Raw genomic sequence first — 24,770 nt, forward strand, 5'->3', positions numbered from 1 at the left:
CAGTATATCACAGTCCTTTGAGGTTTTTTCTTTCTAGTGGCATGTGTCTTGTTACCGGCTTATGCAGTTATATATATTTCCATTGTAGGAAAATGCCTCACAACAAAATAAAGGAAATTAAACAAAGCAAAAACATGGAAAACAGGAAAGAATAGTGCTTTAGATTCGTAGAGTGTGTTATTCTTTCAGCCGTGAGCTCCTCTTGTTGTCACGGTCTCTGTCTCTTCCTCCCTGCAGGTTTCTTCAGGTGCGTCCAGCCTGTGTTGAGGATGAAAGGTTGCTTGTGGGCATTGTTGCATTTTTGAATGCCTACTTCAAACAGATGCACACGGAGTCTGTGTGTGACCCAGAGGACGAGGACCTACGCTGGATGCTGGAGCTGCTTCTCAACCAGGTACGGATCATTTACACTTTCTACATTAGCATAGCAGTAAAGCTTAACTATAATGGCACAGTATTTCTTTTAAGGGTTTGACTCAAAGGAATAATTCAGATTTTTTTTTAATTTTTTGCTCCAAATGCATTGCAAGCTGCTTTATAGTTGTGGTTTGGATTGTGATCAGATTCCCAGTAAACCAGTGACCATATTAGCCATGCATACTGTACTTATCTTATTAAAGTGAGCTATTGTGGCATGCCTTTGATATGTATGTGCACCAGAAAATGTGTGTATGCATCTCCATAAGCTAGTAATCTGGTTAGACTGTCTCCCTTCCAACACAGAGGGTTATATACCTGCAATCAAAGCAGGAATAAATCACACGGACTGTCAGACAAGCTGAGCGTATTACTCTCTCATAAAACAGAAAAATAGTATCATCGCTTTCCACCTCAGACCTGTGGCAGAGATTATTTCCTGAGCTCTGAAAACAAAGTTGGATTCATATTTTAGCCTGAGGAGAAGAATTACTACACTGTTTTAGTGGGGAGCGCTACTTTTAGGATTTAATCAGTCTCACCTTGGCTTTCTCATTAATGTGTGTGTAAACAATAAGTCTTCCCCTGGCAGCTAAAGCAGACTCAGATTGAATGCCTGGTAGGGGTGAGCAGTGCTGCTCTGCTCCAACTTCTCTGTAATTACTGAGCTGTTTCAGGAACATCTGTCGCTTCATACAGTTGCATTAACTACCCACTCTGTGTGCAGTGCTCGGTAAGAAATTCTGCTGCTTGGTGCTCCTACAGCAGAGTTTTTTAGGGAGAGAAGGAGGCTCACATACACTTCTCACTTCAGTCTACATGCTATCTTTATCGGTCAGGGTGTGTAAATTTACAAAAGGTTTGCAGATACATTACAGAACTTTTGTTTTCTTATCAATACCACGTAATATTATTGCTAAAGTTGATTATCCATTTAAACTGAAGGATGTTTTTTTTTTTTTTACTATTTATGCTGTTGAAGGACCACAAGCGTGTGAACACATTGTGTATATTAGCACAATAAATGTTCAAATCAAAGCAAAATGAAGGAAAATGGGGACCAGCAAGAATGTTTTGGGAATATTACTAGGCTAAATTCAAAATAGTTGCAAACCAGTACCAATTATTGGTCACCATTTATTTATCAATCCTCTAGGAAACTGCATCTCTCCTTAATTTACTGCTCGGTGTGGAGACCCAGACTTCAACTCAGAGCCCGGGGGAGCAGGAAGAACTGAAGAACCGTGTTAGTCAGAGACTGCAGAGAGAGCTCACAAGTTTCTTTAACACCTTACTACTCCGTCTAACGCACACCACTGACAGGTAGTATGATTTCTGACACAAACTTATGGTTTGCCACTGCAAAGTCACATGTAACAGACAATGGAAGAAGGGATTTTTCATGTCATCAGTTTTATTTTCATTCAGATATTGCTAAATTTTACAGTGACTCAAACAACTTGGTAAATAATTTTGAAAGATACAGTTTTCTGTCTTAAATTGGAACGCTGAATATTTGGAATTAGTTTTTTTTACTTATCGAATGAAAATAAACTATTTTGCCTATAGCTCAAGGCCTCCAAGACACAGTTGTTCTTTCAAGACCCTTAATCTACTAGCCAGGTGCTGAAGTATTTTCTACACTTACCCTTAATCTACAATATAATACAGTCTTTTATGTTTTTGTGAACAATCTATAGTTACTGCTTGTAAATGTATAGAAAAAGAAAATGTTCTCATGTAATAATATTCCGCTTGCCTGTGGGGTTAGAATTTTTTAATATCATTAGGAGGAAAACTAATTGTCAGCAGTTTTTTAATCTTCCTTCTTCTTTTCCCAGTCTCTTGTGTTCCCTTCTGTCTGTCTGATTTGATTGTTTCTCGCTCTCTCCTCTCCTGTCTGTCCAGGCTATGTTTGGCATTAGCAGGCCCCTTCAAGAGCCAGCTGGCAATCCGTTTGCTTCAGAGCCTGCGGGTGTCTGACGCACCACGTTTCTATGGCCTTCCCAGCCTGGAGAGGACACTGCAGGGCATGGTCAGCCTGACTGCCCAGCCTGGCTGGAGCTCCCATTGCCCCGACCTGGAGCCCAGCACCCTCTGCTCCAAGTATCTCAGTGGGCTATTAGAGGTGTGTGTCTGTACATCAGCTCGTGTTTGTATGTGGCATGTGTGTGAAGTGTTGTGTCTGCACAGTTTGTGTGCATATGCTCAGCATTGCATGGGCACATGCAAGCCTCCTACTCTCTCATTAGAAATGAGAAGGCCTTCAGAAATGAATAAAAGGAGAAACGTAGTACTTTCTGAGGAATTAATTAAAATTAAACAAAATGTGGTTACGGGACATGAATTGCAATGGGTAAAAATCTCATTGATTAGATATGCCACGCTGTGAAGATGCTGATGAGATTAATCAACCTTGCCTTTTCCATCTGTTCAGCTGTTCAACAGTCCATAAAACAATAGCGTAACACGGTGTAGACCAGCTTGCACAGCATCAGCACAGAGGTGTCCAAACTGTTATTTTTGCTTGGGAATGAAGACCCTTGTGGAATAGGCTGTCCTGTTTATTCAACGCATATGTCTGCTCATTGTTTGTTTGATTGAGCAGCTTTCATTGACATAATTTAACGTCAAATGAGGACTGAAGGTTAATCTCCTTTTCAGTCAGGATTTCTGGTGACTACTTTCATGTACCAGCTAACGATCAGATCCCTAGCTCTTTCACCCTAGCCCTTTAAACTCTCTGACCCGCCTCACACTTGACACTCCTGGCAATACAGGGCTCAAAAGCTCAGCAGGCCTTGGGCTCCTCTGGCTTCACCTGTGCTTCTGTTCAGTCTCACATCCTGATAGCACACCAAAGAAAAAAATAATTAGTCTCAGCTGTATTCGAGTTTAACTTGGATGCAGGGGGTTGAATGACAAGCATGTAGTCAATTCAGAAATGAGTATTCCTTGTTTCGTGAATTGACTTTGTTTTTTATATTTAGGTAACATACACAGCAACATGTGACAACAGCTACTTACGCAAATGAAAATCTCAAGTACTTCTGCGCTTCAGCTTCAGCTGTCTTTGTATGATGTGAAATTCATAATAGGATACATTCTGATTGCATGATATATTGTAGCATTCTGTTATGCAGTATGTCCAGTATAACTTCTGCCATTTACACAGGTGATCTCCTCGTTTTATGTTGAATGGGGAGGCAACTCCTTGTCTTTCATGGGAAAAGGTGTAACCAAAAATGCCATCATCTGCTTGCTTCACCTGTCCCATGAGATGATGACCGTAAACAAGAACAAGGCAAGTAATGTGCTTTAACTGATTTAAAGGCCCTGAGAATGTTTGGTTAGATTTACAGACTTGTTCATGCCTCTTTTGCAGTAACTGGATTTAATTTATGAGAATCTATTCTTTTGATAGTAAATAGAATGTGATGCAGTATTAAACATGTTGGAAATAAACAAAAATCTGTTGTTTTTTTTTCCTGCACAAGGACTTGATTTCTCAGTGGTCTTTGGGGAATGAGTCAGCTACTGAGGAGGCTAGTGCTTCTCAGCTGGGTTTGGCCTGGCTCATCCCGCTATGGGTGGACCGAGATCAAGAGGTAAAGATCATCTCTTGCTGCTAATTCGCTTGAATTTATACAAAATGCTAAATTCGTACTTACACTTCCACAAACTTATGCAGCATGAGACAGTGCAGTCCTAAATATGCAGGAGTTTTCTATTCATGCTACAGCTTCACTTTATAAAGTCTTTCCAGCATAAAATGAAGTGTCAGATGTTGGCTTTTGGGACAAAATGAAACCCATAACAGTTGCACAAGAAGTCGCAGACAGAAAGGAGTACATGACAGCTAGTCATTTCAAATCTCTGGCTCCAAAAATAAATTTCCACACAAGTCAGTCTAAGAAGCTCCCTTGACAAGGAAGCTTCTGTCTTTGCCATCATCAGTTTAAATGCTAATCTAGTATTATGAATAACCAGCATGGCCAAACTTGAATATTACTGAACGTAACTATAGATGGATGTCCTATAACATAAGCATGCTGGTTGAAGATGCAGATATGTCCGTGCTTCTTAGAGCTTTTTGTCCTCTTTGTTTCCCTTCCTTTTTCTATCCCGTCTCTCAAACATTGATCCAAATGCATGTATCTCCTCTCACGCCAGGTGAGGTTTGCCAGCTTAGGTTTAGGTGCAGCTCTGTCCTCGAAGCCCAGCGGGTGTCAGGCGCTGTGTGCCAGCTGCCAGAACATCAGCGGAGGTCTTTGGGGCATGTTGCTCAACATCCTACTGGATCAACAGGAGAGTAGCATGGTCTGCAGAGAGGTACAATGTTTGAACTGCTCTCTTATCTACAATTGTCTCCTACAGCCCAGAAACATGTTTATTCCTATGGCTATACAGGAAATAAGAACTTACTCTGAGAATTCCTGGACTAAGATATAGAACATGAGAATGTTTATTTCCATTATTCCAGAGGAGTTCAACAAAAGCTATGTATTTCAAATTGTCAAAAGTCAGTATGCACAGGTGTTGCTTTGTCACTAAATTCTTTTTCAGTTTTGACACTATTCACACCAGTATTAGAGAGTGAAAGCAGGGCAACTCTCACTTCTACCTTTGCAGTGGTCAGAAAACGAAACTGGACTTCTATGTATTACCGGCCAAACACAGGCAGATGGCACTGTTGCTGATGCAGTCTAGCTTGACCCCGTGTGTGTGTGTGTGTCTCTCTGTCTTTTGTTTTTTTTTTGGTGTGTGTGTCCAGGCTGCATTTATCCTGCAGAACTTGCTGGTGATGCCCATGCCTGCCAACGCAGAAGAGGCCAAGGACTCTCACTGGCAGGTCAGCAGATCTGCCAGCCAGTTAAAAGGCTTTAATAGACCATGAACTGTTTTCTCTTTCTTTCAGTTTTCCCTGTTAATATACCCTCTCTTTCCTTCATTTCTATACCTAACCCCCCTGTCTTCTCTTGCTGTGCCCTGCAGGGTAAAGACCAGAGACTAGAACCGACGTAGATATTTAGCTTTCACATCCAAAATGATTCCATTTAAATCTCTGTCACAACACAGAAAGCGTCTTGATTTAGAATGCATTACTCATGAGAACGCTGTATGTCAGAAGTCAAAAAAGATTTGAAACTTTAATAAATTCAGGACTTGTTTGTTTTTTTTAAACAAATCTAATGTTGACAAAAATGCAAAATAGAAAACTTGCCACTTTAAGAATGCAATAATAATGACTGAATTTTCGACTAGCTGGATGGGAACTTTTGGAAAAAAAAATAGAAGAAGTGCAACAAACCCAAAATGTCATTCTGTAGATATGAAATGACATTTGTAAAATGAATGAAATGATGTTTTATATCAGCACCACAACAAATACCCTTAACCTGTCTCTGTTTTTTACTTTTTCACCTCTTTATTAATAATTTCATAATCAAAATAGGATGTTTACACATTTCTCTGCATCTGTTCCAAATTCAGTGTCTCCTCTTTCAGCATCCATGCGTCCATGATGAGTTGTCTGGCGTATCTCTGGTGGGTCTCCCAGCGCTACAGGCTCTGCTTTACCACTGCCAGTATTTCCAGCATGTGGCTCTATCTGCCTCCACTTGTTACTGTGGCCGGTACACTTTCCACCTCCAACCTCATGTTGGCGCCAGCATTGGCCCCAGTCCTCCAGAGAGTTCCACAGCGGGTTAGCTCTTATTCTTTTATAATTACCGCCTTCATGGTGGGGCACAGAAAGAGAAATCCTGTATAGCTATGATCTTGTAAACAGTGCACAGTTACAGTGAGTTTTTTTTTTTTTTACAATTTTGTTAGTGTGGTTTAAAGTTTCCTTTTGTGTGTATGCTTTTAGATTCTGAGAATTCTCTGTGGATTTGGAGATGTGACCCACCAGCACCTACCGTCAACTCTAGCAGACCCTCCAGTTCCCTCTCCACCTCCAGCACTGTGATCAGCAACGCTCCAGTACATTCTGATATACACAGACCTACAAATCAGCAGCTGCATTATGTCAAATCGATCCTCACATCTTCTTGTTGTCCATTGCAGACAAGAGGTTCAGGACCACACACCCCTAAGGCCGCCTCCCCACTGAGCATCACAGAGGATACTCCTACCAGCAGACTGATGGCTCAAGGTACTGCACAGAGAAATGTCTGGGTGTACAAGTGTGTGCATATGTGCATTCACAGTAATTGTCCTACTGCTTGTTTAGCTTTTCATGCCACATAAACCTTCACATTATTTTCCTTTGGAGAAACCTTAATGTGGTCAACGATAATTGTAAACTAAAACCATTCCCGACATTTGTGTATTTATCTTACCGTCTTAAATATACAATCCAGAGAGCAGAACACTGTTCTCTGTTTTTTTACCTTGGTTTGACGCTTTTGATTATGTGGTCAGAGGATCGTTGTCACAGACAGAGATGTGATTCACACAGTGTGTGAGGCATTCGGGAGCATCTCTATTAACTGTCTATTGATGTGTCTCACAGGCCAGAGTGATACAGACACAAGCAACTCAGTTACCTCGCAGGACTCCCGACAGGCCGAGCCCTCAGCCGTGGAACCTGTTGTCATGGTAACTCCTGACCTCCTGACAGCCCACTGTGGCCTGCTGACCAACCTGCTGGCCATCTTGCCAGATTTCACCCTGACTGCCATCCAACATCACCAGCTCCTCAAGGTTCTCGCCAGGTAAGACGACACACAAACGCCACACCTCCTCCTCCCCATTTAATGTATATTCATGAATGAAGCTAGAAATTGTTATATTAAATCCAGTTTTTTAAATGTTTAATGTTAATTTGGTTGGAAAAATACTTGTTTAGGAGAAAAACAGTGGTTTTTAGTCATACTGGCCAATTAATTGTTTCAGTTTTCAGTAAAAATATCCGTTTATGATGGGAGGGAATTCATGAAATCAGTGCTTTGAGCCCCAGCGTCATATTTTCATCGTTATTTATAACAACTAAACATTATATAAATAAATGTGTACATTTTTTTATTCTGTGGAGAATTAATGTTAATTGTAGCCTAAACCCCCTGTAGCTAGTTCCCTGGAAGCTCACACTTTCTCTATCCTGTGTATTTTCTTTTTCAGTCTGGTGGATATTGGGCCCATCGAGAAATGTCTGACTGAAATGAAGACACCCACCGTCCTTCCAGGAGAGAGAGAAGACATCAAGAGTCAGGTGAGGAACACTGTGATAGACAGTTCTGAGGATTTTTTTTTCTTTTTTGTTATTATGATGAGTTGCCACAGAAAATGTGGGCTGGTACAGTACATTGCCAGTTTCAGTGCCGCACTGGGTTATCTAAGGCCACCTTCAGATTTCAGTGTGGGTGGAATATTTAACAAGCTTATACTCAAAGCATGGCATTATTTTTGAAGCTTTGTTACTTATTTTTTGTATTCGAAGTCATTTCTTCTACCCATAACTGCTCAATGCGTGTTATTTGCCTGCGCTGTGGTTATATCATTGTTTGTTTTTGCATCTATCTAGTTAGTCACCACGCTTCAGTTCCTGTCCAGCTTCTGCAAACTGCTGCAGTCATGTGTCACGTCATGCATGGACCCGATTGGCCAGATGGACTTCCTGAAACAGCTGTTGTCTACTCTTGTGGCTGTGCTCATGCTGGATACTAAAGGATTAGGTCAGAACTTTATGTTAAATTTAAAGTTTGGTGAAAAGAAGTTAGTGTTAATGCAATATATAAGTAATGTTTTCCACACTTGGTATGGGCTGTAGTATAGCGTGTCATTTTTGCTGATTGTTTAGAAAAACCCCAAAACGCTAGTCCTGCTGAGACCTTTGTCCCTCTCTTTCTGCAGTATTCCCTACAGTGCGATCAGTGTGTGGCTTTGTGGCTGCCTCATGTCATAAAATCTGACTCACTGTTTCCCTCCTCAGATGCAGGTACCCGGGACGTGGTTTGTGTGTGCTGGGCAGACGTGTTTATGCTCCTGGCTACTCTGGTGAAGAGGGACAGTTCAGCAGCGCACCCATCTGTCTCTGCTGCATTGGGAAGACGCTGGCGGACATTTGCAGGTACACGGACGCTCTGTGCTGCGAGTGAATAAGAGTGACAAAAGTAATTATTCTGGTTTAGTTGTGTGATCATCAGCTGTATGATCATATTTTATGGATAGCTCACATTTCACATTAGTGTATTATTGTCTTTTTTCATGACACTTATGTATTGCATTTAATTATATAGCCCAATGAGGTATAAGAGACAACATCTTACTTGCTGAAATGAGGCCTTACATCATAAAAGACTGATAATCATGATTAGGGTAATTATGCTGATTGCAGTAACTGACTAAATAATCAGGATTAACATTTTAGGTATAATTGTGCAGCCTTAATTCTGGTACAGAAAAAAGAAATTCTAGCATTTTAACACGCCTGTTTCATCATTACTGTTTGTATTAACTTTTCTGAACAGATGCTAGGATAGGGTAATTGCATCCTGTCCTTATACTACCTCTACTCCTCCTACTCATCTTCCTGTGTGATTAATGACGCAGCGGGGAAGTCTGATGAGTCCAGTCGAAGATGAATGCTGAGCCTTTGTGCGTGTATTTTTTGTGTGCGGGTACATCTGGGTGTCTGCATACACATTCAAATGATTAGTGTGTTCTCCACCAGTGCATACCGCCTCAGTCACGGACAAATATCTACCTGTCAGGAGGTTTAAACAATGGATTTGCCATTTTATCCCCCTGTGATTCAGTGTGTTTTTCAGTATCATTCATTAAAAGAAAGCTCTTCACTCGCTTTTTAAAAAAAATTTTCGTCTATGTTTTCAGGAACATTAGCAGTGTGTGTGAATGAGAAGTTTGCAGACCCTGTTCTCCACACAGTGGCTCTGCAGTTTCTCAGTGCAGTTTTCACAGAGGAGACAAAGGCCCACAGAGAAGGGGTCACAACCACAAACTCTGAACATGCCACTCACCTGTCAGACATCCTAAATGGTCCCTCAGCCAGCGAGCTGTGTGAACTGTTACTGCAGGTACGTGGATGGGTGGCAGATTATAAAAGTCTCTCCGAGGCCCTCCGAGGTGCTGTTAATCCCAGGATCATTGGTACTCAGTGGGAAATGTTATTGATAAAATGTAGTTAGATATTTGTAATCTATACTGTGTATGCTCGTGGTCATAGTTCCAAAGAATTGAAAATGTTTGCCATCTTTGTGTAAATCTTTGTGGAATAATCATGTGTTCCTCTTTAACTGTTGATGTCAGAGTTTTGAGAAGAGAACCTTTCAGGACCCTTTAAAGAAGCTAACAGCTAGAGCTCTGATGACACTGCTAGCCTGCAGTCCCACAGCTCAAAATTATGCAGCCAAAGGTAATTCTCTAAACCTCATCGTAGAGTTAGACTGTCACCTGCCATCTGCTTTTGGCATGTGGGCTGATGTCTTTTTGTTAACCTGCATTTCTAAACCCCATTCCTTTATGTGTCTCTTCTGGAAAATACCTAAAATTCATCTTTCAACCAGACCTCCATCGTTGAGAGTTATTTTTGTTAATTGGTTCAGTAATGTTAAGTAGACAAAGCAATTTCTGTGTCATTTCTCCCTAGTTTAAACCTCTGACTGTCTTGTATTTTAGCTGGGTTAATTGACAGCTGTGTGGAGCAAATGAAACAAACTCAGTCCCAGCTCCAACTGGAGTCAGTCCGACCCGGCAAAGCTTCTCACCGCAAGAAGGTGAGCAAAGGCTGGCTGGAAATTTCCAATCTCAGCATTTCTCTGCTGCCTGTTTTTTTCCCTTTGGATAGAATAACAAACTAAATTCAACGTGAATGAGTTTTTGGATAAATATTATGAATATGTGCTGTCGTTCTCAGCAGAAAGGGTGCTTGCTGTTCTTGACAAGTTTTTTTTGAATGTGTGCAGTAAAGGCTGTTTTTAACTTGGGGCAATTAAACATATTGGTCTTTGTTTTGTTTTTCCTTATTATCAGGAAGAGGGCTATTTAAAGGAAGTCAAGATGACTGTGGAGATCCTGCGGAGTGCTCTTTACTGCAACGATGAATGCAAAGTGAGCCTCTGTGCCTGCCTTTTAATTCCCCACTGCTAATTGGTTTTTAATGGAACCTCGGAGTACCAGTGCTGTGCCTGTAAATGAGATTCGTCTAAATGTGCATGGCCCTGCTAACATCTCAGCAAGTTTAGCTTCTTAAACCCTGTAATGGCATTACTTATGGAGCATATTAGCTGGTTTTCATTTTCTAAGTGGCCCTTCAGTCACTGGTGGTTACCTCGGACTAAAAAGCCAGGAAGGCTCTGCTGCGGTGTTTACCCTGCCATTATTCCCCTCCCCGTATGTTTTCCTGCACACTTAAGTCAATACTGAGGCATTTTATGTTGATTACTGCCGTCTGTGTGGGCGCTGTCGTATAAATCAGGTCATCTCTAATGTATGTTATTCCCAAGTGTGCAGTCCTGTACAAGTCTGTGTGTGTGTCTTTTTCTACGCAAGTGCATGTTTTGAGAGTGTGTGTGCGAGTATAATCTATTTGTATTTGTGTGTGTAGGTGGTGGCTACAGATGCTCGCCTAACACTGGCACTCTATGCTCTTTGGCCTTGGCTCCTACTGGACAACCCCACTATGGAGGCAGTGCTGGAGCTGCTGTGTGTCTATACGGCCAACTGCACAACAGGTCTGTATGAGTGTGTCTGTTTTGTCCGCCTGTATGTTCATGTGTTTGTGCAGGCATTGTGCCTGGCCCGTGCCTGCCCGTTGCCTGTCTGTGGTTAGCAATCCGACTGAGTCACACACACTTTGCACTAAGAGTCCCATTGTCCTCTCCAGTGACCACTAAACAACATTGTGTCTCACTGTATAAGACCAACGCCTGCTTGCCTGCCAGTCACAATGGGCACAGTGTCAGGATCTAGAGATCTGGCTGCACGGCCGTCTCACTGTATGTACGGCAACCGGTTTCAGACCAGTGAGAGTTGATGTGGAGAAGAACAGAGCATCTCTGTGCTGCCTGAGATATTGGTATTCCAACATGCAAATGTGAAAACCGTGTATGTGGAAATCAGAGCTCCAAAAAGGCTTGTAAAAAAAAAAAAAAAACTTTTTGAGTAGAGGAAGGGTAAGATTTATAGGGTGGAAACAGTAGGGAAATTTCACTCTGATAAACAGCTAGTGGTCCCTTTGATCTGTTTGTGCGGTGCATGCATATGTGACTGGCATAGTTGTGCAATAGAAATCAGTTTCATCAGTGAGGAAAAGGAAGTTTTATGTGCAACGCTTATGAACGTATCTGTGCGTGTGTGTGTGTGTGTATCTCTGTTTGATTGGCACCGGTTCCTCGGTGGGTGCATGTGCACGCTCTGATCTAAACTCACTCGCTTTAGACCCCCCATAAGCTCAAGCTGTGAAGCACCAGAAATCAGTGAAGTCAGGCACAGTATTTCCCTAAAGGTTAACTGAACAGCAGGTTGTGTTCAGGCTGCATGCAGCCAGGCTTAGTATTACACCATACACCCTCAGGCTACCATTCAGTCTCATGAGACGGTTACATTTCTACTGAATCTTTCATCTCCAGTCTACCTCCTTCATCCAAAGCTTTGTTAGTACTGCTAGTTCAAGTCAGATTGTTGTTTTCATCTGTGCCACACATATTTTCCACAGATAATTTTGTAACAGCCCCAACACAGTAAAACAAATGAAAATACATCTTGATTTTCTTCACTGATCTGTCCTATATTTTGCATGATTGCAAAATAATTAATCAGGTTTGAGGCAGAGGTTGGAATGCTTTAGTCATAGCAAAGAAACAGATTCATTATAAAACAGACCTCCCTTGTCAATTTCGTGATACACCAGGTTTCTTGACAGGTATTGAGATAACCTCAGGCAGACATTAGCATACGCTTGTTGCTGTATGTTACCATTCTAGGATTAGCATAACCAACAAGCTGTCATGTTCTCTAAAAAGCAACATCAATCAGACACTATGTCTTCCCATTACTCTGACTTAAGCTAGTTAATTTCTGTATTTTGTATTTAATCTACAGCTTCAGCAATTAGTCATGTCAGTTATGCTGATGTAAGAATAGTAGCAAAACAGAAATGTTTTATTTGTGTCACTTATTTGTTTTATCTGTTAGTTTTTACATTTCTGAATGACCTTGTAGAAGAATAAATTGCTGTCATAGCCCAAGGCTAAATCATTTTCATCCTTACCAGAGTCAGAGAATCATGGTTGTTGTCATGATCAGAGTCCTATCATGAGGAATGAAGATTAAATGCTCGTTAAAACATGAAAAACTTGGTGCTTTTAAAGCTCTCTGATCCAGCCAATGAAACGTCTTGATCTGAAGCCTGTCTCATTGTGAACAGTGTTTTATGACTGCATTTCTGTTGTTTATTAGTTTGTACCTCGCAGCAGTTCAGTCTTTATTGTTCTCCCAATAATACATAATATTCTGTCTCTGTACAAGAGCTCCACTGCTCTTCATCATTTTTGTCATTTGGCTAGACAGCTTTCACATCAAAACAAGCTCTGCATGCAGCTGTGCAGAGATGTTTTGGTATAGCGGGCAGACAGCCGTGCAGCCCAACGAGCTGGTCGTTATTTATGCGGCTACTGGTCCTGCTGTCTGGCCAGCTAGCTGGCTTTAAGATAAACAGAAAGAAGCAAATTGTTCCAACAGCAAGAATAATAGTGTTTCTGTGTTGGCCGTTTCTTCAAGCTACAAGTGGATGAGAATAGCTAGGAGAACAATATTGTATGTACTGTATGTAACAGACAAGTTAAAAGGATGTTTACTGTTAGTTAACACTTAACATTTACCTTGATTAAAGCTACAATTTAGATGTTGGAAGTAGTAATTGTAAACTATATGCAGTACTGTGTTTGCACATTTCTTTGGAAGAAAGACCTGCACAATTACCACATCACAATGCTAGATTGCTAGGCTGGCTACCACAGCAATCCACAGAGATAGGTTTGGCTATTGTCCTTAGTGGAAAGGGGTGAAATAATTTCTGTTTCTGATGCCAGCATAACCATGTTAATTTGCGTCGCTCTTGATTGGTTGCCTCAGCGACAGGAAGAACACTTGTCGAATGATTGATAGATTATCATTTAATAATGTCAGTCTCATAAAAGACTGTTTGTTTAAAAAAAACTCCGTCAAACTGGAAATACCATCTTTTTTCCATGCGCGCTTCTTTCTCATCAAAGCCTGCAATCTGCATTACCCACATTGCAACCCACAAGTTTTGGGGTGTTATGATGAGTGGGCTATAGATGTGTTGTAAGAACAATTCTTTCTGCCTACACCCACAGATGTTGTCATTTTCAAACTAAGGTTTTATTTCCTGAACCAACATCATGTCCTTGAAGCAACTGATCAGACTTTCTGCAGCCGCTACTCGAGTCACACATTTCAGTATTTTTGGCATGCAGACTTGTACACCACAACCACAAAGACTTTACAGACTTTGGTGTGGAAAATTGTTTAAAATAAACTTTAAGGACGCAGGGCAAAAGTTAGGCTACAATGGAGGGCTGTTTGAAACCAGAAGTTCGACTATGATCTGCTGCTCTACGTAATTACAGTACTGAGGTTAATGTATTCCAACCAACATACATTTTACTCCTTTGAACAGCCATCTGTATGAGTATTTGTAGGTGTGTGAGAGATGTAGATGGTTGCTTGACTCATATATGACATTTCTCAAACCTGTGTTTACCTTGAATTTTTTGTTTACACGTTAAAAAAAAAAACACTTAATCAAACAAGTGCCTTTGGTTGTTTTTCTTCCTGTTCCCAGCATGCAGTTCCCTTTGTGGCAATGGCCCTGGTGTAGTACCGGGATCTAAAGGCTCCTCCAGCAGCTCTCTGATGCACTCCGTCATGAAGCTGTCCTCAGGGCTTGCATCAGACAACAGCCCCATCCAGAACCTAGCTTTCTCTCTCTTGGCAAACCTGGCCATATCCCGTGACTGCAGATGCCTCCTGCAAAAGGTACAAGGACATTAGGTACATAATTTAGTGGGGAACACAAGGAAAAAATAAAAATGTTAGTACTTAGTTGAGTGATACTGTTTTTCTGCAAGATATGAATGATTTAGGGTGGGGAGCATCAGATTTTTCCTTCCTAATTAAAAAGTTTTTAAAGTTTATTTTTAACTGACTGTGAAAAACTAATTCACAAGTCAAGTAAATATAACCTCAGTGAGATGCAGAGTGTTCGAGAACAAAAAATATACAGCACTGGCTATAAATGACAAAGTTGCTCTCACACTTACCCTGTCCAAAATCTCTCCTTCACACCTACGCTCTATTCACCAAGGGGAAACATTTTCTCAACTTAGAAGCAGCACTTAATGATCTGTTTATATGACAAAGCTTTCAGTTCTGCCTTGTCTGCTTAATTTCCTGTCGTTCTCAGAATAATTTCCTTCAAGCTTTCCTGTCAGTGCCGGTGCCCAAAGCGGCTGGTGTTAAGGCCACGTCTGTAGGCGGTGGTGGTCTCCTGGGCCTGTGGCTGAAACTCCTGGTCAGTCTCTCGTGCGCGGAGGATGGCCAGCAGAGTATCCTTAGGGTGACCGGAGCCCTGGAACTGCTAGCAGACTTGGCACCACACCGGCGTCACGCACTGCTCACCCTTCACAACCTTTGCTTCTGCCCTGCCAACAAGTCGCATGTCATTGCAAATGGTATGGAAAGAAACGTATTGAACTGAAGAATGTGGAAATGTCATACAACTAATGTAAAATAACTAATTTTTCAGTGTTTAGTGTGTCAAGCTCCTAAGCAGCTAAACTTTCCCCCATTTGTTTCTTTATAGTTCTCACAGACCACAAGATTTGCGGTGCACTGTGTGTTTAGCTGTATTTCTAGTGAAAGTTCAGTCCAATTCGTGATGCGCATCTTCTCCTGCACGCTCTACTTAGGCGCCACTTCGCCTAAACCAGACAAAGTATTTCCAGTAGTGAGAACATGTCTGACGCAGACTATCTCCTGTTGTCTACATGTTCTCCAGTTCTACATGAGTGGAACCCTGCACAGTGTTCAGACCTGCTTCTCCAAACATGATCTGGAATTCATGTGTGAAAACGGCAAACCTTTGTATTTACAAAAAGGTCAAAATAATCCTTTAACATTGAAACACGTGATTGTGTGTAATGTCACTGGGTTGCCAGATGGAAAAACCCACTGAGAATGAATAGCCAGAGTTCTAGCTTTTCACTGCTTTTAATCTACTTGTAATTGTATTAAATTGTGTTGTTCAAACCAGATTATGGGGTTCCCTCCCAGTGGCTCTCACAAATCCTCCTTATATCTGCTTTTAGCTCATGAAGAAACTTAGACATATTTGACTGCTCAACTAGAATCAAACAGGGAGTTAATTTGAAGAAGTCCATGTTGTATTCACAGCATGCATTGTATAAGTTGGGTATATTGTACACAGTCTAATTTTCATCTCTAATGCGGGAACTTTCATTTTAGAACAGTTATTTAATCATTGCCATTAACATTGGCTTGGACAATTGAAGCTACTGAATTGATCATAATATACATTATGTGTCCAATTTAAGTTCTGTTTATGTGAATAAAGACCAGTACATGTCGCTGAAAAAACAGAGGAAGTTGCTGAGACTGAAAGACCGATCATGTCCCCCCCCACCGTGCACTGCAATCTGTAGGTGGGAGTTGTAAGGCCAGGTGCACGGAAACTTATCTTGCGGCAGTATTTTTTTGTTTCCTGTACACAGATTATTTCCTGTATATGTAGTGCATAGTGCATCTATTGCATTATATCAATCAATCATTCAGATTCCAGGAACTAAGCAATATGAACACACTCACTGTGTGCACAGATTTCAGCTAATGTCACTGTGTATTTGAACATAACCCAGATAATTACAGTGTGGTAACACTGTTCTGGTGTGTTCAGTTCATCAGTGTTTTTGCATCTACAAATCTCATCATACTGAGTTGTCCATGTGAACAATTTTTAGGCTAATATATTGCCTAGTTTTTCTGTAGATGTGCCTATTTGTTTAAGCAATGTGATAACTTTAAGTCTTGTAATTTTCAATTAAAAGGGATATTTTGCTCGTACTGTCTACAGATCATTGGTTGTCGTTCAACTGATGAATGTCCCTGATTATGTACTTGTATTTCTTTCAGACAAAGCCATGAAGGTGTTGCTGTGCTGTCTGGAAAATAAAGATATGGAAACCCGCTGTATGGGAGCTGCTGCACTTTGGGCATTGCTCCACAACAACCAGAGGGTACACACACAAACACACAAATGCACACATTATTCTTGTGTGTTCTGTATTGTATTGATGATATATGTCAAATGAAATCCTCCCTGCTTGCCTGCAAAACAAGCAGATTAACTCTGCTTGAAAGCTTCATTGTTCTTGCATACAGTACAGATGACCAATGTTTGTGTTTCCTGGTTATAAATTTTTAACAAAATGCTTTCCTCTCTAATCAGTTTTTCTAATTTCCGTTCAAAGGCCAAGACTGTCTTGAAGTGTCCCTCTGTTCGACTGAGAATCGAGGCGGCACATTGCATCTCTAAGAAAGGTGGGCATTCTGATGAAAGCAAAGAACAGCATGTGTCCTGTAAAGTGTGGTTTTCCATTGTTCACATTTGTTTCTTTTTTTCTGAATTGTAGACGCAGAGAAGAAGCAGGAAGCCACAAGTGTCTACTTGCTGAAGTGCCTCGAAAATCTTTCAAAGCTGTTAAATAGCTGAATTAGGTCTTTTTTAAATATGTGTGTATCATGTTTTATATCTATCAAGTATGATTTCATTTGTATATTAAAAGTGTTGTGGACTTGTCCGCTGATGGTTTCATTTCAGCAGAAGTTTTCGTGACAGCAGTGATGTTTTTCGACAGGACTCACGCTGTGGCTTTGAGCACAGCTATTGTGGTGAGGATGGTGTAAAGCAGCTGTTTCACATGATGGCCCCTTTGGTTAGTTGGTGGAAACCACAAGCTCTTACCCAACAGGTGTCATTGGAACATGCTGAATTACTTTCCATTTAAGACGGGAAACCTGTATTTAATTATTTGTTTTGTAGTGACAGAAAAAAAACAACAACTTAGATTTGAGTTTCTATCCGGAAAACTTAATTAGAAATCCCTCCATGCGGTATTATGTCCTGAGCTTGCCGTCCGTTCCCAGCCCCGGTGATAAAGTGCCCCTCTGTGTGGAATGAGCGAACAGTGGGCTGCCATGAAGTGTGTCTCAGCAGCTCAAGTTTTCTGTGTGACCCGAGAGCTAGCAGGAAGTGCAGCTCGGGTGCCTCTCCACTTGTCTCATCAATGCAGCTTTCATTCTCCCTCGGTGGGGCAAGATGGAAGCTGTACAAAAGGACTACTGGTACTTCGTGGTACTCATCTTCCTCCCTTTTCTTAAAGGTATGGAGTTGGCATACATTTTTTTAAGTTTATGTAGTTTTCTTTAAATGAGCAATGTTGTCAAATGGTGATGTTTTTACTCCGAGTGTTGAAAGATGTTCGGTGTCGTCTTTCAGGACAATTTGAAAGGAGCGATCTACCAAAATCTGTAACGGATATTGCTTGTTAGATTCACTACCAGGAAAGAAAACTAAAAATCCTTTAATTCACATTTAATTTTTTGCTTAAATTGAATATAGAGATGATAGAAAAGCTTGTTATTGTGTGTTTTGTGAGACATTGCTGTTCTGGAGCTCTCCCAGTGGCTTCACTAGACTTGAAATCAGTTGTCATTCAGCTCAGATAAAAGCCTTTGAAAACTTGGAAGCTTCATCACCAACTATTGTCAGTGGTGTTTGTGTGTACTGGCTCAAATTAGCCTAATCACCGTTACCAAGGGGTGGCCTCAGAGCTGTGAAAGGCTCTGGTAATCTTCAAGTAGAGGAGATTTAAAGGAAAAACAGCCTTTTATGCCACATCGGTTTTGTGTAAATGCTACATTTGTAGTTTCACAACTATTAAAGAAAATATTAAGACATAATCGGTAATATAAACCTTGTCTGAAATTTTAATTCACTCTTGATTTGTTTTTTAGTTGGAGTATGAATGGTTATGAATTAATGCCTTATCACACATGACAGGTGTGAAGACTGAGATATTAACAGACAATATCCTTCCGTCCAGTTGCCGTCCAGCAGAAAGAGGCTGTTACAGTTCGACTGGAGGAGGGGATGGTGCTCGACTGCTTGTGCCCCTGGGATGGGAACCTCAGCATGGTGTCCTGGACCAAAGTGCCAAACAAGGATCCAGTGGCTGTTTTCCATCCAGAGTACGGAGTGGCTTTTTCCCACCAATACCGAGAGAGAATCGAGTTTCTGAGGACCACACCGATGGATGGAAGTATTTCCATGAGGAATGTCACTCATCAGGATATCGGCCTTTACCACTGCTCTGTTCAGACTTTCCCTCAGGGTCCCTGGACCAGGAACATTCAGGTGGAGGATTTAGGTAAATGTCGTGGCAGAAAAATGCTGAGGTGGAAATTCTGAGCCATCTCTGATGAATTTGCCCCCACTGAGTGGCTAAAAAAAGAATTGACGCTGGGAATGAAACTTTACAGAGTACGATTCTATCATTTCTATGACACATTGTGATTTCTGTCTGTCTTTGACGAGCTGTGTCTTCCTGCTTTCTGTGCTTACAGATGAGCCACCAGAAGAAGATGCCAGCACAGAGCCCCCTCCACAAGAGGTGACCGTGGCAGACACAGAGCTGGTAGCGGAGCAGAACAACAACCTGACCATCAGATGTAACCACCAGCACAGCGGTATCGTTTCCCAGGTCATTTTGGAGAAGATGCTGCATGGCGAGACCTGGCGCATCATCGGAGTGTGTAAGAAGGTGGAAGGGGGCCTGGTGGGCGAAGACTACAGCGACAGGGGTCAGGTGAACTGCGCCGACAGCCTGGATGTCAGTCTTCACATGACAGATGTGGTGCAGGAAGACAGTGGTTTCTATCGCTGCACGTTCAACACGGATGCAGGCGTCAAGACCACCAGTGTGCAGCTCACTGTTACCGCTCCAGGTATAACAACAGACACATGCATTTAACTGTCTGACTGGATGATGAATCGTTTCTCGTACTAAAAATGATTTATGGATGCAAATGTGCCTCACAGACCGGAGTGATGGATGACACACAATGAATACATCAAAACAGTTCTTGTTATGTCAATCTCATATATTCACTAGAGTTACAAACTGACTCATGTGCAAAAAACCACAGATTCCTGTGGCATGTTTTAAAAAGCTGCAGAACACAGAGGTGCGAGTATGGGTGTGAATCTGTAGGTGTTTGTCATGCATGCTATGAATGTGCTTCATTGTGATGATATACAGTATACACCACCAGTCAACAGTTTGGACACACACATTCAATGCTTTTTATTTACTTGTATTAGTTTATGCATTGTGGATTAATGCTGAAGATTAACACTTTTTTGTTTACAAAATAATTCCATTAGTATTCTTTAATAGTTTTGATGTGTCTTCAGTGTTGATCTACAATGTATAAAATAATTTAATAGAAGCCACTGAATGAGAAGGTGTGTCCAAGCTTTTGACTGGTGCTGTTTTTGTCGTGAACCAATGTGAAACAAAATGCATCACTCACCACAAACACTAAAAAAAAATCATACTGTTGTACTGTTAAATTAATTGGAAAACCAGCTTTCAGGCTGCTGTAGTCCTCATTACAGTGTTTTTTCTCTCTTTTACAACCAGGTGGATTCAGCCTGTCGTTATACATGATGTATATTTACATTGGGGCGGGAGCTGCTGGACTTTTTCTACTCATTGCCATCCTCATAGTAGCAGTGAGGCACAGGTGAGATCCCGTGGCATGTTTTCAGCAAAGAAAACTTCAAAATTAAACTTGTCTGTGCAGTGTCGGTCTATTATTTGACATAATTTGCTTTGGAGTGTCAAAGAATTGAGTAACTACCTTTATATTTATTTATTTTTATTTATTTATTTTACCAGGAAGTCCCTTGAGATCCCTTAAGGGAGACCTGGCCAAGACAGCACACCATTTCAGAGAATGTAAAATGTGTAGTATAAATGTATAGAACAATTGAGACAATTCAGGTATATAAATAAGAAAAATATGAAGCGCTGGCTTTGTTTTGAGCTGCATGCCAACTTGCTCCCAGCCATAATGCTGATTTTGCATCCTGGGCAACTTCAGAATGGTGTTCTGCTAAATTTATTTCTATTTTGACTGGTATTTTAAATGGATCTATAAAACTGAGTAAAGTAACTGCAAGCTTTAAATCTGCAGTAATCATTCCAGCGCCTAAGAAGCCCATTATTAGCTATTCAAATGGCTATAGGCCTGATGCCTTAGCATCTGTTGTAATGAAAGTGTTTGAGCGTGTAGTGTGGAAACATCTGTCCAGCGCTGTGCTGGATCCAAATCAGTTTGCGTACACGGACATAATGCCAGAGAATGATGCTGTATATCTCCGTGTTAAATCCATCTTGCAGCATCTAGAGGTGACTACCCCAACCACTCAGGTGCTGTTTGCAGACTGCACTTCAGCCTTTGATACAATTATATCCACAAGGCTTTATAGCTAATGTTTGCAGCTAGATTTCCATCAGTCTCTTTTTACTGCGAAGAATACAGGTTGTCAAAATCAACAACAGGTTTTTGTTTTCAATTTTTCATCACCAGTGACTGTATTTCAATGTACAAATGAGTAAATTTACTGATGATACAGCAATGGTGAGACTGATTTCTGTTATGAAATAGTTTGTAGGAATGAGGTCAAGTAAACTTGCCATTTTTCGTATACATTTAACAGTAGAGAAATGAGCCTGGCATTACAACTTTACCTAAAAGTTTGAATATTACTGTTAAGGTAGTGAACATAAAAAAAATAATGAGCTTGTGGGGAACTTCTGTAGAAGCCACGGTAAGCTGCTAACTCACCAAAAGCTTTTTTAAAGACTGTTTTGGACTTTTTGAGTACCAGGAGTTGCATTAAAACAATTTTACGGAACAGTAATAGAACGAAGCAAAAGACACCAGACATAGTTGTGCTCACAGCTTCAAAAATAACAAGTGTAAACTCATCACCATCTCTGAACTATACAGCATCCGCTTTCAGCAGAAATGTTTTTCTCACACCCAGAGACCTTTCCACTCAGTCATCTTCTGTATTAAGACCAGAATGTTTTTTTTACCCACATTTACCTAGAAGCAGTCTGCATCCTAACTGCTTCACTGGTCGTATAAACAAGTGCTTTATTCTGAGCCTTTTAGGACATAAGTCACAGTGTTGCATTAAGTTGGAGGATCAGTCAAAGTCAGTTGGATTAATCTTTTAAAGACCATGATACATATCTGTACAGACTACCATGGCAATCCATCTAACAGTTGTTGAAGTATTTAAAGCGGAACTTCGGTTTTTTTCAACCTGGGGTCTGTTTCCATATGTAATTTCATACATGTGAGTGATGGAGAAATGAATTTTCGACATAGCTCCAGTATTTAGCCAGGCAGGCAGCTTAGCAGCTCAGCTAGCAGCTCGGCTAGCGAAAAGTATGGAGCAGCTGGCCCCCCGCGTCAAAGTCCGCCCTAACGTGCTTTTGACCCACACTGACCGGCTCAGTAAGTCTCAATGAGTGTCCCACAACATACTAGAGATGAGAAGTGAACGAAAACCTCCACATTACCTGGCGATCGCTCTTTGTTGTGGTCTGTATCCAAATCTCAGGACGCAAGAAACCAAATCTCGTTCCGAAATCGCGCGATAGCTCGCGCCAAAACCGGTCAGTGTGGGGCAAAAGCACGTTAGGGCAGACTTTGACGCAGGGGGCCAGCTGCCCCATACTTTTCGCTAGCCGAGCTGCTAGCCGAGCTGCTAAGCTGCCTGCCTGGCTAAATACTGGAGCTATGTCGAAAATTCATTTCTCCATCACTCACATGTATGAAATTACATATGGAAACAGACCCCAGGTTGAAAAAAACTGAAGTTCCCCTTTAAGTCTCGATGAAGGTGGTAAAGTGACTGAATTTTCCATTTCTAGAGCTACAATGGCATCAGATGTGCCCCTATTTTCTACCATTTGGAAGAAATGTGGTAATAAGAAAACAGCATTACTGAATTAGGAATTTACATCGGATATTTGCGAAATTAAAACTTTTTCTTAATGGTAGAACCCAACAGGTAAGTTGTTTGGGCGTGATTGTCTTTACGTAGGGAGTCTTTGCTTCGATTCCCAGCTGGCGCGGAAGCTTACCGCACCAAGAAACAACTTCTCTTCAACTCTGTACTGATGAAAATTCTGGTGTTATTTGGTTACTTATGTGTGACAATCACCACAGAAAGAAGAACAGGAGAGAGGAGTACAGAGTCAAACTGCACCCGTCTCAGAGACAGGTAGGTGTTTCTTTCTTCATTTTATCCACCCTTGCCTTGACGCTTGACGCTTTTAGGGCACTTCCTTACCTGCTCATCAGGCATGCACTTAACTACAAAGCTATTAGGCTTCACAATTAACCTTCTTGATACAACTCATCCCATCGTCATTTAACTTGATCTGTTTTAATTTAAGCTTGCTGGCTTAACTAATGCTGCTTCACAAGGACCAAGAGTGCAGTAAAGTTTGAATAAGGGAGACCAGCAGCTTCTCAAAATTCATCAAATGGTTAAAAATGTAATATTGTTAGTTCGTGTTTTCTTTTTTTATCTTTAATCTTTATAGCTTGTATAGCATTGTGTAGGTATTTTTTTCTACATTACTGAAATTATACTGTTGGCATTCTTATAGCTAATTTTGATGTATTTCTTTTAATAGTGAATAGTATTTATTGCTGCATTCATGATGTAACAGAAGCTGTGTGATGTATTTTAGCTTTAGATGGGCATTTTATTACATTCTGCCGAACTGCTGCACTGTCAGTCAATGCATTATCATCTATCATGTCTCTGTCTAACAGCTTAACAGTTTATTAACATTTCCCTCACCCTCACAGCCAAACTTCTATGAGAACATCCACGTGTGTCCCAGGATTACAAAGAAGTCCAGACAGATCAGACACTGCCCGGTCTATGCCAACCTACAGACCGCACGATCATTCCAAACGCAACGTCGTCCCCATGATAAATGAACATATATAAATTTGATGTATATAGGTGCTTTTTATGTCACTCCTCTCAGTGTGCCCTCAGCTTCCCAAACACAAAGCACATCGGTTTTCATCTGAGCAGAAATAGACATATAATATTGACAGACTGCGATCATTTATTTGAGTTTTTGTAATTGGATGCAGGGATCACGCTGACACTGATTAATATTGCTGCTGAGGTCGGAAATTAGTTAACAAGCTGGTGCTCATCTAGGAGTCACAAAGCTGACAGGGTTGTTTGGACCCGGCCTCGCTCCCACTAATTAAATGTAGTATGTACTTCATAATTACTGTTGACGAAATATTTGATTTGGGGAAAACAATATTTGACAGTAACCAGCACGCCGAGGAGCACACAAAAGCCTGTATAATCATTCTTTTCACTTGTCTAACCCCTGAGTAAAACGATTGACAAAGGCCTGTGTAATTGCCCTCTTTTTACTTTCATCCCTCCTGGTTTCCATTCAAAGCCTGACAATGGTGTCTAATCATCTAACGGAAAAGAAAAGCAGTCACTCAACACCGCACCGTCACTTGAGACTGTCGCTTTCCCCTTCGGGCTCTCTGTCTAGGATGGCTGCATTCTAGTTACAGCGCGCTCCTAGTATGAAAGCTAAACTCTAATTAGCTAATCCTGTGCTTTCGTTCATAGCTCCTTTTACTTTGTCTGTCTGTTGTTTATTGATGAGTGTTTGGGTTCGGGTTTTTTTTTTTACTCTGTAAAATGTGAAAGTCATTTTTATGATAAGCTGTCAAAAGTTTTCCAAGTTGTTTTTACATTTTTTTAAGCTTTCCTTTGTAAAATCAATATTTAAGGTTTATTGTACTCTGGTACTATTAAGCTGTGTGCTCTTTGTGTAATCTGATTCATTTATCTCCATAGAAATGGAGGCAGTGGCAGAGGCAGTAATGGATATGCGGGCTATTCCGCTAGGAAACAAGACAAATGTGGACATGGTAGAAATGTGTGGGACATAAAGGGACAATATAATTCGGAATCACAAGTTTTTGCCTTCATTCCTCTCATCGCGCTGAAACAGTAGAAGAATGGTACATGTGACTGTGACGACACTTGTGATCCTGTGTGTGTGACCGGCAATACTGAAACTGATGTGCGTGACTGTAAATGACTCTGTGTGATTCAAATAAAACAAAGTATCATCTCCTCTACC

The 24,770-nt window shown here is 41.0% G+C and overlaps 2 protein-coding genes across 5 annotated transcripts in view; both read left to right on the top strand.

Annotated features, from left to right (window-relative positions):
- rttn (rotatin) overlaps nucleotides 1–17,282 on the top strand; it is a 33,940-nt gene extending 16,658 nt beyond the window's left edge. For 2 of the 3 annotated variants that reach the window (XM_051940436.1, XM_051940437.1), the window contains exons 26-49: nucleotides 238–394; nucleotides 1,574–1,740; nucleotides 2,326–2,545; nucleotides 3,593–3,721; nucleotides 3,915–4,025; nucleotides 4,591–4,749; nucleotides 5,192–5,269; nucleotides 5,911–6,124; nucleotides 6,290–6,402; nucleotides 6,487–6,574; nucleotides 6,935–7,136; nucleotides 7,543–7,633; nucleotides 7,946–8,096; nucleotides 8,354–8,491; nucleotides 9,256–9,458; nucleotides 9,691–9,796; nucleotides 10,060–10,157; nucleotides 10,414–10,491; nucleotides 10,988–11,114; nucleotides 14,249–14,442; nucleotides 14,870–15,137; nucleotides 16,615–16,718; nucleotides 16,953–17,022; nucleotides 17,115–17,282. In XM_051940436.1, coding sequence (XP_051796396.1) covers nucleotides 238–394; nucleotides 1,574–1,740; nucleotides 2,326–2,545; nucleotides 3,593–3,721; nucleotides 3,915–4,025; nucleotides 4,591–4,749; nucleotides 5,192–5,269; nucleotides 5,911–6,124; nucleotides 6,290–6,402; nucleotides 6,487–6,574; nucleotides 6,935–7,136; nucleotides 7,543–7,633; nucleotides 7,946–8,096; nucleotides 8,354–8,491; nucleotides 9,256–9,458; nucleotides 9,691–9,796; nucleotides 10,060–10,157; nucleotides 10,414–10,491; nucleotides 10,988–11,114; nucleotides 14,249–14,442; nucleotides 14,870–15,137; nucleotides 16,615–16,718; nucleotides 16,953–17,022; nucleotides 17,115–17,194 — 3,346 coding nt within the window. In that variant the 3' untranslated portion in view covers nucleotides 17,195–17,282. The remainder of the gene's footprint in view (nucleotides 1–237; nucleotides 395–1,573; nucleotides 1,741–2,325; nucleotides 2,546–3,592; nucleotides 3,722–3,914; nucleotides 4,026–4,590; nucleotides 4,750–5,191; nucleotides 5,270–5,910; nucleotides 6,125–6,289; nucleotides 6,403–6,486; nucleotides 6,575–6,934; nucleotides 7,137–7,542; nucleotides 7,634–7,945; nucleotides 8,097–8,353; nucleotides 8,492–9,255; nucleotides 9,459–9,690; nucleotides 9,797–10,059; nucleotides 10,158–10,413; nucleotides 10,492–10,987; nucleotides 11,115–14,248; nucleotides 14,443–14,869; nucleotides 15,138–16,614; nucleotides 16,719–16,952; nucleotides 17,023–17,114) is intronic. The other variant, XM_022207376.2, reaches the window with a different exon arrangement.
- A 127-nt stretch (nucleotides 17,283–17,409) lies between these two features.
- On the top strand, nucleotides 17,410–24,768 carry cd226 (CD226 molecule). Of its 2 annotated transcripts, none has more exons than XM_022207378.2 (6): nucleotides 17,410–17,864; nucleotides 18,588–18,911; nucleotides 19,108–19,488; nucleotides 20,187–20,289; nucleotides 22,795–22,849; nucleotides 24,482–24,768. In XM_022207378.2, the coding sequence occupies exons 1-6, from the start codon at nucleotides 17,801–17,803 to the stop codon at nucleotides 24,506–24,508; spliced, it is 954 nt and encodes a 317-aa protein (XP_022063070.1). In that variant the 5' UTR covers nucleotides 17,410–17,800; the 3' UTR covers nucleotides 24,509–24,768. The 2 variants fall into 2 exon arrangements, with proteins under 2 accessions (XP_022063070.1, XP_022063069.1); XM_022207377.2 differs by lacking the exon at nucleotides 24,482–24,768 and adding an exon at nucleotides 23,446–24,475.
- Nucleotides 24,769–24,770: the final 2 nt, after the last annotated feature.

This window comes from Acanthochromis polyacanthus, chromosome 20, assembly GCF_021347895.1.
Source record: "Acanthochromis polyacanthus isolate Apoly-LR-REF ecotype Palm Island chromosome 20, KAUST_Apoly_ChrSc, whole genome shotgun sequence".
NCBI classification, from domain to species: domain Eukaryota; kingdom Metazoa; phylum Chordata; class Actinopteri; family Pomacentridae; genus Acanthochromis; species Acanthochromis polyacanthus.

Coding starts and splice junctions, on each gene's coding strand:
- cd226 (XM_022207377.2), top strand. CDS start 17,801: ATGGAAGCTGTACAAAAGGACTACTGGTACTTCGTGGTACTCATCTTC. Junction 17,865..18,587: donor CTTCCTCCCTTTTCTTAAAG/GTATGGAGTTGG, acceptor CCTTCCGTCCAG/TTGCCGTCCAGCAGAAAGAG. Junction 22,850..23,445: donor TGCACCCGTCTCAGAGACAG/GTAGGTGTTTCT, acceptor TCACCCTCACAG/CCAAACTTCTATGAGAACAT.